This window comes from Lycorma delicatula, chromosome 8 (assembly GCF_047948215.1).
Source record: "Lycorma delicatula isolate Av1 chromosome 8, ASM4794821v1, whole genome shotgun sequence".
Lineage (NCBI taxonomy): Eukaryota > Metazoa > Arthropoda > Insecta > Hemiptera > Fulgoridae > Lycorma > Lycorma delicatula.
Window position 1 is genome coordinate 30,982,812 of NC_134462.1, and position 13,705 is coordinate 30,996,516.

Genomic DNA, 13,705 nt, shown 5'->3' on the forward strand with positions numbered 1-13,705 from the left:
TCGTTCTCCTCATATCTCAAAACGCAAAGAAAATTCATTTTCACCTCCCTAAACTTACCATGCGACCATAAGTAATATTTTTATCAAAAAATCGGTAAAGGAAGGGTAAGTTGAGAACTTCCTTTCTTTATATCAATTAAAATAAAAATAAATGCATTCAAAAAAAAAAGAGCTGGACGATATAATTATTTAATTTTTCCTCGTTAATACGTAATAAATAGAAAAAGTGAATTACGTGCAGTGTTTAATTAAATTCATAAGTTTTCAATAAATACAAAAAAAAAAAATCGAAATTTTATTGTTAAAAGATAATATAGTATTAAATACAGTAATCTAATAATTCTGTTATAATTCAAAATGTAGATTATATTTTGACCCTTGAACTACATTCGTAAACAGTTTATTGTTCAAGGCAAATTAATTGGTTGAGTTCTTTGTGATAGATTATTAATTAAATCACTGTTTTTATTTCAATAACAAGGAAAAAATGATTATTTTAATGTATTCCATCAGAGGGGAATAACTGATCATAAAACGTGTGGTATTTCGTACAGCTATATACATTACACAATAATTTCCCTTTATTAACTATGTAATTCCCCATTATTTAGTTACAGTAACTTTATAGAAAGAACCGGTTTTTACTCTCTTATAAATAGCGTTAAAGTTTCCAAACAACTATCAGTTCTTATTTTTGTGCAGAAGAGTATATTGGGTAAAACGTTTGTGTAAGTATAGAAATTTAAATAATATTTAAATAATAATATTTTTTTTCTAAACTCGTAATTTTTTATATTTATATTCTCCTATTTTTATTTTGTTTATAATATTCACTACTTTTAGTTTTGAATCTCGGTCAGTGTTACATTTTTATTATAATCTCTTAGATAAATGAGTAAATTTAATGTCAATAAAATTTATTACAAAGTACACTTGGTTTATTATTTTCAGAGAATAACATTTTATATGCATTTAATTGTACGTAGCGAACTTTTTTTGAATTATTTCGTGCAGTAGATATATATGTATTTACTTTTTGTTATAATTATTACTTTAGTAAAATATATAAATGTACATTAGTATAAGAAAAAATTCTGATGTGGACACCACATAACTTCCTTGTACGTTTAGTAAATTACATATTTTTTTCTGCCTTTCATTTAAATTTATTTCAATTGAAAGTGAAATACGATCCTCCAATTCTTTAATAAAGTGGACAGTTACACAGTTGCTGAAATAATAGTTTTTATTACCATCAAATATCTATACAATTATTAATTGAACTGGAGTAATGAACTAAAATATATGATTTTTTTTTGCAATTTGTTAGAGATCAGACATGTATGCCTTAGTGTATATGCTGTTCTTGTGAGGGTTTATTTTTCAGTTACTCTGTAGTTAACTTTAATGTAGATAAAATTAAACAGAAATTAAACTAGAAAATCAAAAAATAATACGATTCTTAATTATAATATTCAATTAATATTAAATAATCCGATGTTTCACCAAATTTATTACATGGCTTCTGTACTCTCAAGAGAAAATTTATGGAAAAATATTAAGTAATCTAACAATTTGACTGCTATGAAACTAATTATGAGTCTTTAATTATATTTTTCAACGAGGCTAAGAGACGAGTTTTGATATCTCATTGTAATAATGATTTTAATTGCTAAGAATCTGATTTCGTCTCATTTTTCTGAAAAAAAATATCGTTCTGTATTGGAGCAAATTACGGCGGTAATCATCACGCAGTCATTTTGCGCGTAAACTGGATCATTAAAAATTACTGAGCTACATCTCAAAAATTATAAATTGTACTCTATTGATATAAAATAATAACTTATTTTTACAAAGTTAATATAATTTTGTTATTTAGATCAGTAGTGTACATAAATTGTTTTAAAGATTTTTATTTCTGGCTACTTTCATTAGAAATATTTAATTTTCTCAATGTCAAAGTTTCTTTTTAATTGTTATTACAAACTAAATTATAAAATAAAAAGTTGAATAATACAACAAAAAAAAAATTTAATGAAATAAAAATAATAAAATAAAAGCATATGTAAAGGTTTTTCCATATGCATTGTGTACGACATAAAATTACATTCTTGTAATTCATTATTCCAGATAACTGAATTAATTTTTCATATTTCATCCTTGTAAAAAATAAACAGTATAAATAAGAACCCTAATTTACGGTTCATTCGCTGAATTTCTCCTTTTAATTTTGAGGAATGAATATCTCCCTTAGTGAAAGGTTATGAAGACAAAATTTGTATTTTTTTAATTATATTTAGGAAAAATTTAAGATAGTATAAATTTTTGTATAAAAAATGTATAGATTGAAAAAAAAACTGGGGAAAAAGTTTTGTAGCAGTGTAGTCAGTAACTGCTGTTTTGTTTGTAGCAGTCGAACTGTTAAATATAACATCCCACTATTTAACATATGAGCTTAATAAAAGAATTTTTTTTAGCAAACTGAACCCTAACTGAGAGTATAATATTGTTAAAATTAGTATTAACATTATCGTTATTCCCGTTTTGCACTTGTTTCACAGTTTTGAACGAATTTTTGTATAAAGAAAAATCAGTTCTGAAAAAGTAGAGAGATCTTTGAGAAAGTAAAAAAAAGGGAAAGAAAAGTATTAATAAGTGGTTAGTAATTAATTTTAACAGAATAAGTTTGCATTTATTCATAAATAAATAAAAAATAAAATAAAATAAATAATCTCATTAAAAGAAATGTTAAAATTACGTAATTTTAGATGATAATATTAAAATATAATTAAATTATTTATAATCGTTTAATTTTTTTATTTTTTAATAAAAATTCAGTGTTATTAGTTTAAAAAAAATTATAAATGTCTATATCTTTGCTATTATGAAGATGGTGGTCCTAGCCATCAGAAGTATCAAACAATTAAAAAATGAATTGATTGTAGCTGTATAAGTAAATTGATTTAATTTATTTTTAATTTCAGTTTTTATTTCTATTATTTTTAATTAATTTTACATATAAATCCGAACGTCTGTCTGTTTGTTTATTTGCAACAGCATAATGCGAGAACAAACCGACAGATTGCTTTAAAATTTTCAGTGTTAAGCTACATATCTTGGCCCTAGCCCCCTTCGGGGTAAAGGTCTGAATTAAAGATATTCATTAAAAAAATAAAAAGTACTCCTTTTATTTTATTATATTTCTGTCACCATGGGAACAGAAATATAATGAAGTTAATGACTATTTAAGTTTTCTTTAATGAATATCTGCAAAATACTTAATATTCACACTACTATAGTTTCTATTATTCTGTCTTTTGTAATTTTTTTTTTTCAAGTATTTGTTGACTTCCTTCTTCATCGTTTCTTTTCTTTTTTTTTGTACATAGTAACGTCCCATTTCGTTATTAATTCTTCTTCCTTCCATGAATTTTTTCAATATGTATCATAATCGGTATGTCCTTTAAGCAGGGATCGAATCTGGGGCGATCATCAAGTGCCGCTAATCGTAGTCGGATTTCACGAGAAACAAGAAACTAAAGAAGAAAGACATCAGCGACAGGAGGTTGAAAGAGCATATAAACACTTATGTTTTTTTAAAACCATAACGAATTAGTCGGGGGTGCAAGGTTGGTCCAGGGGGTCCAGGGTGGAAAAACACAATTCGTACTATTTTAATATAACTTTTGTTCCATGTTTATTATTTTTTACAGCGGTACACTAGATTTTAGCGCATATTATTAGCATCTGAAAAAAATTAACGTATCAAAATTCAAAAAATAATTATTTCTTTAAAAAATCTGAATTTAAAAACTACCATTTTGTTAAAAAAAAAACAAAAAAAAATCAAAAAACAGTTTATATGATGTTAATGAAATTTTATTTATTGCTTTTTTTTCTTGATATTTCTAGGTGCGGGAGTAAAAAAAAAGAAAAAAATTGCTCCCCTACTCCCAAAATCACCTCCCAAGAAAATTCTTGATTTGTCTAAGTTCACTCTATAAAATGGAAGAAATTAAAAAAAATTCCACTGAAAAATGTACATTTCTTTTTGATTTCTTTTTTTGATGATGGAGGTAAATTAAGATGAAATTTTATTCTAATGTACTAAATGTTTATTATTTAAAATCCCAAAAAGTTTTGAAAAATTTAAAAAAAATTGTTAAAATTTAATATTTTAAAACATTGATCGGCACCACCATCTGCAAAATTGCACCCAAAATTTTTTTATTCGGCACTAGCACTATTACTCTGTTTTTTTTTCTGATGAGGGGTGAATCCCATTTACGGACAAAGTCTGACTCGCAACAGATTTCGCTAATTTTTATTAAAGTGCATAGGCCTGCGCCCTACTGACTAAACCTAACCGCCTTATCATCCTGGGGCCAGATCCACGATCAAACACTACACAGCCCAAGTTGCCTTTGGGAAAGGGGGAATCCGGAGTCTCCGTGCATCATTACCACCGGCCACCTGCGCATGCGCGGACACTTACTATTACTATGCTTAGGAAGACAAAAAAGAACTTAGGAGTGGGTAAATAGAAAAAAAAATGGTAACGTATGTACCCATTTACTGAACTTTATATAAAGTGGGGTTATCCCACTCCTGTTTTTTTCTTCACATCCCACATTTTGGAAATACTAATTCCAAACGTTTACTAAAATTGCCCTGTATATACGAGTTTCTATGCCGAATTTTATCGTAATCAGTTTACCCAGTCAAAAGTTATTAATATTCAAACACGTCAAACATGAAAATACGTACGTACTAATATTACCCCTCAATTTTTGTTTTGTTTTCTGGATTGCCTGGTTATGAATTATCGAGAAATACAAAAAACTTCACACACCATTTTTTGACTGATCACCATACTTTCCTTCTTGCAGCACAGCTCTCTGCAGCTACGATTCTAGGAAAGTAAAAATATTGATTGGAAGGTTTAAATCTTAAATGAAATATACTTTCATTTCACATTAAAAAAAAACCGTTAAAAAAGGAATTTATGAAAATCAATGTAAAATAATTGCTACAAGAAAGAATAAATACACACAAACGTAATATAAATCTATTCGAACTCTACAATTGATAACGAAGTGGGAGGAGGGTATGGATCATCCGATTATACTTCTATCTTCTTATTTTGAAAATCTATCAATTTTTAAAATGGTTTAATTTTAGTGTTCTGTCCTACTTTTATAAAATATCAACATCACATATATCTTTATATTTATTTATTTTTAATTTAAGAAATTTTATTTTTTTTATAGGAAGGACATTGCAAATAGTAATAATGTTGAAACTTGGACATTTCCTGTTATTAATTCTTGGCGTATGTGCAGTTCTTCCTTTCGGATCATCATCGTTACGGGTATTATTTTATTAATAAGTATAATAAGATTATTTAGTTGTATAAAATACAATAAATCATTTCACTAATTTAAAATACTGTGTAACATTTATAATTAATAAAATATATATCAATTAGCAACCCCGTCGCGGCTTCGCCGTGCTGTACGGTGGTTTGCTTTCCCAACGCGGTCAATCTTTTTAAATTTTATGTTTTTTATTCAAGTAACCGGAGGCAGATGCATCCAGTCGCGTTGCACATACTGTAACAGTGACAGTGGCTGTATTGGTTGAGATGGCGCGCCGAATACCCACAGTACATCCCTAAAAAAATCGAAATAAAAAAAACCCGAAAATTATTTTTAGATATGTATTTGAGAGTATTTCCGAATAGGAATTGAGTGAATATCTCTTTTAATATAGTTGGAGATGGAGAAACTGTTCAATTAATTTTTGAAATATTTTTACCTTTCTTGAACCCTTTTAAAGTCGAATTTTAAGTAATCCAGAATTTTTGAGGTTCATATGAATATTGCACACACCAAAAATCAGTTGATATATTCATTCTTACAGAGATATTAAAAAATTGTAAATTTAATTTTTACTCAATTTTAATTCTTTAAAAGCGGTATTTCAAAAAATCCTTTCTTGGTGTACTTCCATCGTAAGAAGAACACGTACACAAATTTTCACTAATTTTTTGCTGGTTGATTATAAATCACTCGCAAACTATTCTTTTATGTATTTAGATATTAATAAATTACATTTTATTATTACAGAGAGGCGGTCAGGGACCAGGATCATCAACTGGACCATATAATCCTAATCCTCCAAGACCTTCTCCATTAGGAAGATATGCTCGACATGCAGTTCCATCTGCATCTCTCGTGAAAGAGAATCGTATATCTCGTCCAGGGACTTATTGTGGCATTAACCAAAAATGCCAAGATTTTAAACAAATTGAGCCAGTATTCTTAAGAAGACTTACCAGAGATCTTTTAACAGAAAAATCTGATAACACAAAAGTTCACGACTGTATTGGAAAACCACCTTGTCGGACAACACAACCTCTTATTGATTATGGGCCTAGTCAACCAGTATTTACAGAAAATAAAAATGTTCGTCAGAAACGTTTTGCAGTTGTTGATACTGGTGATTACGATCCTAGATATGATCCTTATAGTTCTCCTGATCCTTAGTGTAACTACTAAGAATGGCAGGACAAATACCAAAGGTAAGTTGTTATCATTATTTTTTACGTAAAAATTTTATTATAAATTTCTGTGGTTTTTGAAAACATTATTTTTTTTATAAAGAACTGTAGTTACGATAATTTTCCTCATCACTGTTAGAAAAAAAAAATCTTACAAATAAATTTTACATTTTATTTTCTAAAAAAAAACAAACATATAATCATGTTTTTATTGCATAAAATGTGAAGGCTTATTAATCTTACTTTCCCGATTTAGCGATATATGCTGCTATAGCAATAACGGAAAAGTATGTATATATGTGAAAAAAGAATCTAAAATTTTGGAAGATTTTAGGTTTTGTTTCTTGAGACATTTAAAAAACTATAAGAAGAGAAAATTAGATTTAAATTAATTCTGAATAAACTATTGAAAAAAAAGTTGTATTCCTGTGCTACATGTTGAAAAAATCTATATTTGTCAGATGGTCATTTCCACATATGTAAGTATGTTGGTCGTATAACTCTGGAATTCGTCGATCGAGCTTTTTCAAACTTGGTACACAGATATTTTCTTCGGGAAGAAGAAAGAATGTATTAAATTTGGCAAAAATTGGAAAAATTGGTAAGGGTGTTTTGGTTGAAATAAACCTTTAACAATTAAATTTTCAAATCTTTATGGGGGCACTTAATAAAACTTTTTTCTTACAAATTTTACATTATTTTTCGGAATTACAAATTATCAAAAGGTTTTATTTAATTTTCACCCTCTCCATAAAAACGACTATATATATATATATATATACACCTTCAAAAGAGGAGTTAATGGGAGTTTTCGCATTTAAATTTTCTACATCAGTAGGCATTCAAATCAGTATAACATTATTTTTCCATTCCACTCCAATGGTGTGCGGAAACAAAAAATATTTTTTTAAATTTTAAAAGATTTAAAAAATGTTTCCCTTGCTAGAAAATTAGTTTATTTAATATTATGGTTGTATCTTTCAAAAAAAAAAAACTGGATTTTTTTCTTTTAGTATTAATATTATATTTAACTATATATAATATATATATCTATATCTATATATATATATTTAACTTTTAATATTACATAATTTGTAACCTGAAAAAAAATTCATTTGATGAAGGGATCAATCGAGCCCCAAATCTTTTTACCATTGACGTTTTTCGTAATTTTACTCTAAATCTTACATAATTAATTCATTAATATTTTAAATCTTTTCGTGCTGAAATTAAAATCTGGTCGCAATCCCGGAAAGTTATACCATCTTTTACCAATCTATTTTTTTTCATTTTGACTAATTCGATAAAGAGATTCTTTTAGAATTTAAAAAATTCACGACCCTACAGTTTTATCGAAATTTTATTAGAAATGACCAATAAAATTAAAAGATATATTTTTAATTTCAACATACAATGAACCTTTAGAATTTTCTAGAATTCATTTATTTTTTTATTTTTATTTTTTTAAATAAATTTAACTGAAATGTTAGATATACCATAAACGAGTAATAGAAGACAAGCTGACATGACACAAATTTCTCTAAATATACAACACATTATTCTTAAGAATAATAAACATCTCATGCCAGGCTTCTTGGAAAATGTGAGAGACGAAATAAGCTTCGGTTTTCCTTTCACTGAACCGGTTATTAAAGACAAATCGGTCTCATAATCCATCAAAATTCAGCTGATATTAAGCCATGAAAATAAAACCTTTAAACTCTGTTCACTGGAGAGACCGACGTAGTATAATAAATATCCTTATTCTTATAGAAAACAACTCTGACAAGTACCTTTCGTAGCTGAAAAATACTACATGTGTCAAGATATAATAAAGACAGCAACAAATTTAAGTAACTTTCTTTCGTGAAAGTATGCATTACATATACCACTCCATTCGAATATTTACTTTAAAGAACTCTATCGTTAAATTTTAAACCATTCTGTCGCAGTTAAAGGAAAATGGGAATTTTTATAAAAAAATAATTACATTTTTTTCTGGAAAAACAAAAAACTAACAACAGGTCATGCATTTAATTGGAATTTATTTTTAATTTTATTTATATATTATATATATATTTTTTTAGCTTAAGTAGTTTTTTTCGAAATTTGCGTTTTTATATGTTCTCGTCACGATTTTAAGGGAAAAGTTACAATTACAATTAAAATTTACCGATCTCCGTGGCGGAGTGGTAACGTCTCAGCCTTTCATCCTGGGTTCGAATCCCGGTCAGGCATGGCATTTTCCAGCTAAATTTCCATTCGGGCTAAAATTAATTTAGATTGCAAAATACTACAAAAACGTATTTTTCTTTAGATTTCTTACCATTTTTGGTAATCAAATGAAGTATTAATCGTTTCATAGAAATAAAAGTTTAGAATAAAGTAAGGCTTCTCTCAATTTCCTTTAATTTTTCATTTTGAAGCAACCATTAATCTGTTATGATATAAGACTACTAGTATAGTTTTTAATTATGAAAACGACTTGGATAAGAATAACTATATAAAATATGTGTTTGTTTTTTTTATTTACAGACATGTTAAGTATTCCATAGAAGAACAACAACTTTTGGACATTCATAAATAAAAAAATTGAAAAGTTCTGTAAACAAAAATCATTAAGAGATAAGATGAAGTGAGAAAAAAGTTATTTAAATATTCTTACCTGAAATGCCGAATAAATTTTTACATTTAAATTAAAAACTTTATTTAATTTTGAAAATTTTTTGTTAAGATAACGAGAAATGAATTTTATTTGTTTAATATTACATATGAAAAAAGTTGTAATAACTTTTGTAAAGTGGTAAATTTAGTTATTATACATTTATAATAAAAATTTTATATGTGCAATATAAAATATATTAAGTACAAAAACTTTAATATGTAGTTTAAAAATATAATATAATTTTCAGCATTTTATATTCCTTAATTTTATAAAATTAGTATTGTTTTATTATTTTTATAGAAAAAACTGTCATTGAACAATCATAATAAAGATTTAATTTTATTTAATTTTTTTTTGTATAAAGTAAAACAATATTTTATTTTAAAATAATTTACCGAATTACATAACCAATATTTATTCCTTTTTTGTCAATCATCATATTTTCATATCTCATTTAATTTGATCATCCAAAGAGAATTTTTAAAAATCAGAATACTATTTTATAAAAAAAAAAAAAAAAACTGAAAAAAGTAAGTAAATTTCTTTTTATTATTGAAAAGTGTTAAGTATTATTATTAGATACTAAGGAAAAAGTGGGCCCGCCGCGAAAATGGTATATGGTTTATGTTTTATTAAACATGATTTTGTTTAAATGTTTTTGCCAATTATAACTAAAATAACCTTCATGAATTTAGCGTACTAACGACAATGAAAAGCTTCAAAATCCTGAAACTTTTTAGCAATTTCTTGAATTGTGATTTTCTAACACAGCTGTTAACTCCAATGTTTCCCTTTTTTATAAATATAATTTCCCAAAAAAACATAAATATATATTTAGATAAATCGTTCGTATCAAGAAGTATAATTCGTTCGAACGAAAGTACTATTCGAGAAGTATAAATCATTCGAACGAATGAATCATTCATGCGCCGGCAGACACCATTGGTCAGCTCTGTGGCAATAGCAGCTAAAATGAAAATGTGAACATATACAACAAGCAAACAAACCCACGCACCATTCTTTTTTATGAGAATGGGAAAGAGATGTACACCACCTTATAAATTAAAGAATGATAAGTAAGCTATAATAATAATTGTGGCTTTAAAATTATAATAGTCTAAGTAATAATTATTCTAGTATCAAATATACATAAGCTCTTCTTTTGATTCACCTCTGCTGTTAATATTATTTAATTAAATAATATTTCGATTCTTAACTTAATGTATCCTATCCTACTTTAGTTAAAAAAAATCATCTTGATTATATTTATTCTGTTTATTCAGTCCTTAATTATAAGAAAGATAAAGATTAATTTACGAGTAACAAAGCCAGTTTTATTTAGAAATAGTTTTAAAAAACATCGTTGGAAGTTTTCTAAAACTGTCAACGTTGATGGAAAATTATCCGTCTGTAATTAACTGTATTTGTCTAATTTTTCTATCTTTTCCTAATAATTTTAAAAATTGTAGTGTTCATTTCAACAGTTATTACGATGATTCATTTGTAAGAAGGAATGGGTAAAACATGACAAATAAAATTGTTCACGTTTTACATAAATATATATATATATATATATATATATATATATATATATATATATGTAATGTGCAATATTATATATAATACTTGTATATATTATTTATATAAAAATATATATATACAAAAAAAGCCGATGTGGACACCACATTACTTCCTTGTACGCCTATTAAATTACATATATACATTATCTGCTGCATTTCATTTAAACTTCTTTAATTTGAAAGTGAGATAGGATCCTCAAATTCTTTAATAAAGTGGACAGTTACATAATTGCATTGTGGTGGACATCACATTACAACACATTTTGTTTTTGTGGTGTCCATATCAGCATTTTATATTAGTTAATATATTAATTTTGTTTCACGTCGCTCAAGTAATGATGTGGTGTAAATGAGAACGTGATGGATCACATCGGTTCGAATCCGACTTCATATACATATATTTTTGTTAAAGTTTTTGATTTAATTTAAATAAATTGATTTATTAAAAATTATTAACCTTCGTAAAAATGAAAAGTACATAAAATTTTATTTCGCATTTTTTTTAATAGGAGGTTAATATAATAAATCAGTATATTTAAATTAAAAAAATGTATCCATATGAAGTCGGATTCGAACAGATGTGCTTTCCCTTTGTGAGATCCAAATATTTCATTAATTAAAATTTTATTTGGCTATAACTCTGAAACCAATAAAAATAAGTACCACTTATGATATATCGTTGAAAAACTCTCAATGAGGGCTTATTACTGCAATTAAGGAAAAGAAATTCAAATTTTTTGGATTTTAGGCTTTTTTGGATACTATTGGTCCAGTCGATTGCACAAAACAGTCGATTGCAAAAGGGCAGTTGCACAACTAGATGTTACAACAGTCGTAAATCCAAAATTTCAACATTCTACGGCTAATCGTTTTTGAGTTGTGTGAGATACGTACATAACTTCGCACAGACGTCACGCCGAAACTAGTCAAAATGGATTCAGGGATGTTCAAAATAGATATTTCCGTTGAAATCTGAAAATCCGAAATTTTTCGCGATTACAATACTTCCTTTACTTCGTACAAGGACGTAATATAATTAAAAAAAAATTACTCACCCTTAGATCCTTAAGATGATCTGGCTGCTCTAGCTTCAACACCTCTCTTTATAAAATTTGTAATTATACTTAAAAAATTCAAAAAAATATAGAAATTATAACATTTAGATTTATTTTTTTATTTAAAAAAATATAAAATTTTGGACGAAGGATTTTTTTTTTATTTTGGCATAAATGAGGGTTTTTAGTATTTATTTTAAGCTGCAAATAATAATATTTAAAAGTTAGTGATAAAAGTTTCACGAGATTGCAACCACGACATGAATTAAAAACAGAACTACTCACCAACTCTTTGTCCGATTTTAATATAAAATTAAAAACAGCAGTACTTATTTTATATGAGGCTTCATACCGAATTTATTTATTATATGTTCAAATGATCCGGAAATATTAAGTAGTACTCAGTTAGTACGAATATATACAAAGTATTTCTTTCTTAGTTTTTTGTTGCTTTTTTTGGTCTAAGGAATCTCAAACTGTACAGAAGACTAAAAAAAATATTGTAACCAAAAAAATAAGTGACATTATAATACTTTCTTTTATTATTCTTCACTATAGTACTCGGGAAAATAAAGACTTCTATTTAGAATCAATAAAAAAAAACATATATTACATTTCAGATTAATATAGCTGTTTTAAAATTATTGTTTTTTTTTTTTTTAAATAATCAATCTTATGAATTTTTATTACTTCATAAGACAAAGTATTTCATAAAGTTTTACAAGTTGAGTTTTGTTAAATTAATATTGAATATAAATAATGAGGTATTGAAATAAACTGGAAAACACAATTATACTCAAAGCCTATGTACATAAATTTTACTTAAAATCTAAAACTAGACGAAAGATATAATAATAAAGAAAAAAATACTTATGTGATGTATTTTTATTAGTAAACTTAAAGTAAGTAAATAAATTTATTTCAGTATTTTAGAGTATTAGATTTGTTTTACTTTGCCTTACTTTTTAATATAGGAAAAAGAGTGTAAATTTACAGTCCTTACACAGAATGACCTAAAATATTTTTTTTCTTAAAGTAGTGAATTAAAAAAAAAAAAGAAAAAAGGAAGTTATTATGGATTATAATGGATCGTAATCTTACATTATGGTAAAACTTGAAATATTAACTAAATTAGGGTAATTGTCGCAAAAGAATTCCTTTGGAAATTGCATAACTATACGATATACTTAAATCACGATTTTTTATTCGATTTTATACAAATTTCACAAGTCATTTACAAGTCACAATAGGAAAATTAATCATTACTTCCAAAGTTAAGAATGAGTAATGTGTTCCCAAATTAAAATCATAGGTGAAAAGTCGCATCAAAAGTTTATTAAGGAATTTTTAATAAACTAAACTAAAGTTTAGTAAGGAATTTTTTTTGACCGGCTGGTCAGGGATAAAAAAAATTCCTTTCGGCACGGTGGAAGGCGGAGGTAGATTACACCGGTGTTACGAAGGGAGATAAAAAAGATTTCCACCTTAAAGTTAAGAAAAACTTGAGGTGGTTGCATGTAAAAGAAGTTACACATGTTTAGCATACGACAAGCCTACAATTCCAGCAATATTTTGGTCATCCCTTGCTGTAAGGGTTGGTCATATCAAAAATGGTTACATATAAAAGTTTTAGGTAATGTTTAGAGGACTAACGAACACTTTAAACCGATTCGATTCTGTGCCTATTAAGGTACGTATGATTTTTTTCCTTCAAAACCCCATTTTTTCCACCCCCTGGACCAATGGTTGGTGATATCAAAAAACTTTACTTAGATAAGTTTTAGGCACTTATCCAAAGAGTAGTAGGAACTTTAAACGAATGCTATATTTTACTTAGTAAGAA

The 13,705-nt window shown here is 26.6% G+C and overlaps 2 protein-coding genes across 2 annotated transcripts in view; both read left to right on the forward strand.

Annotated features, from left to right (window-relative positions):
• The window catches only part of LOC142329039 (uncharacterized), a 253,825-nt gene that overhangs the window by 214,555 nt on the left and 25,565 nt on the right, over positions 1-13,705 (forward strand). The gene's annotated exons all lie outside the window — the stretch shown is intronic.
• Positions 571-9,574, forward strand: LOC142329408 (uncharacterized). Its single transcript, XM_075373985.1, has 4 exons — positions 571-728; positions 5,271-5,371; positions 6,129-6,583; positions 9,098-9,574. The coding sequence occupies exons 2-3, from the start codon at positions 5,294-5,296 to the stop codon at positions 6,546-6,548; spliced, it is 498 nt and encodes a 165-aa protein (XP_075230100.1). The 5' UTR covers positions 571-728; positions 5,271-5,293; the 3' UTR covers positions 6,549-6,583; positions 9,098-9,574.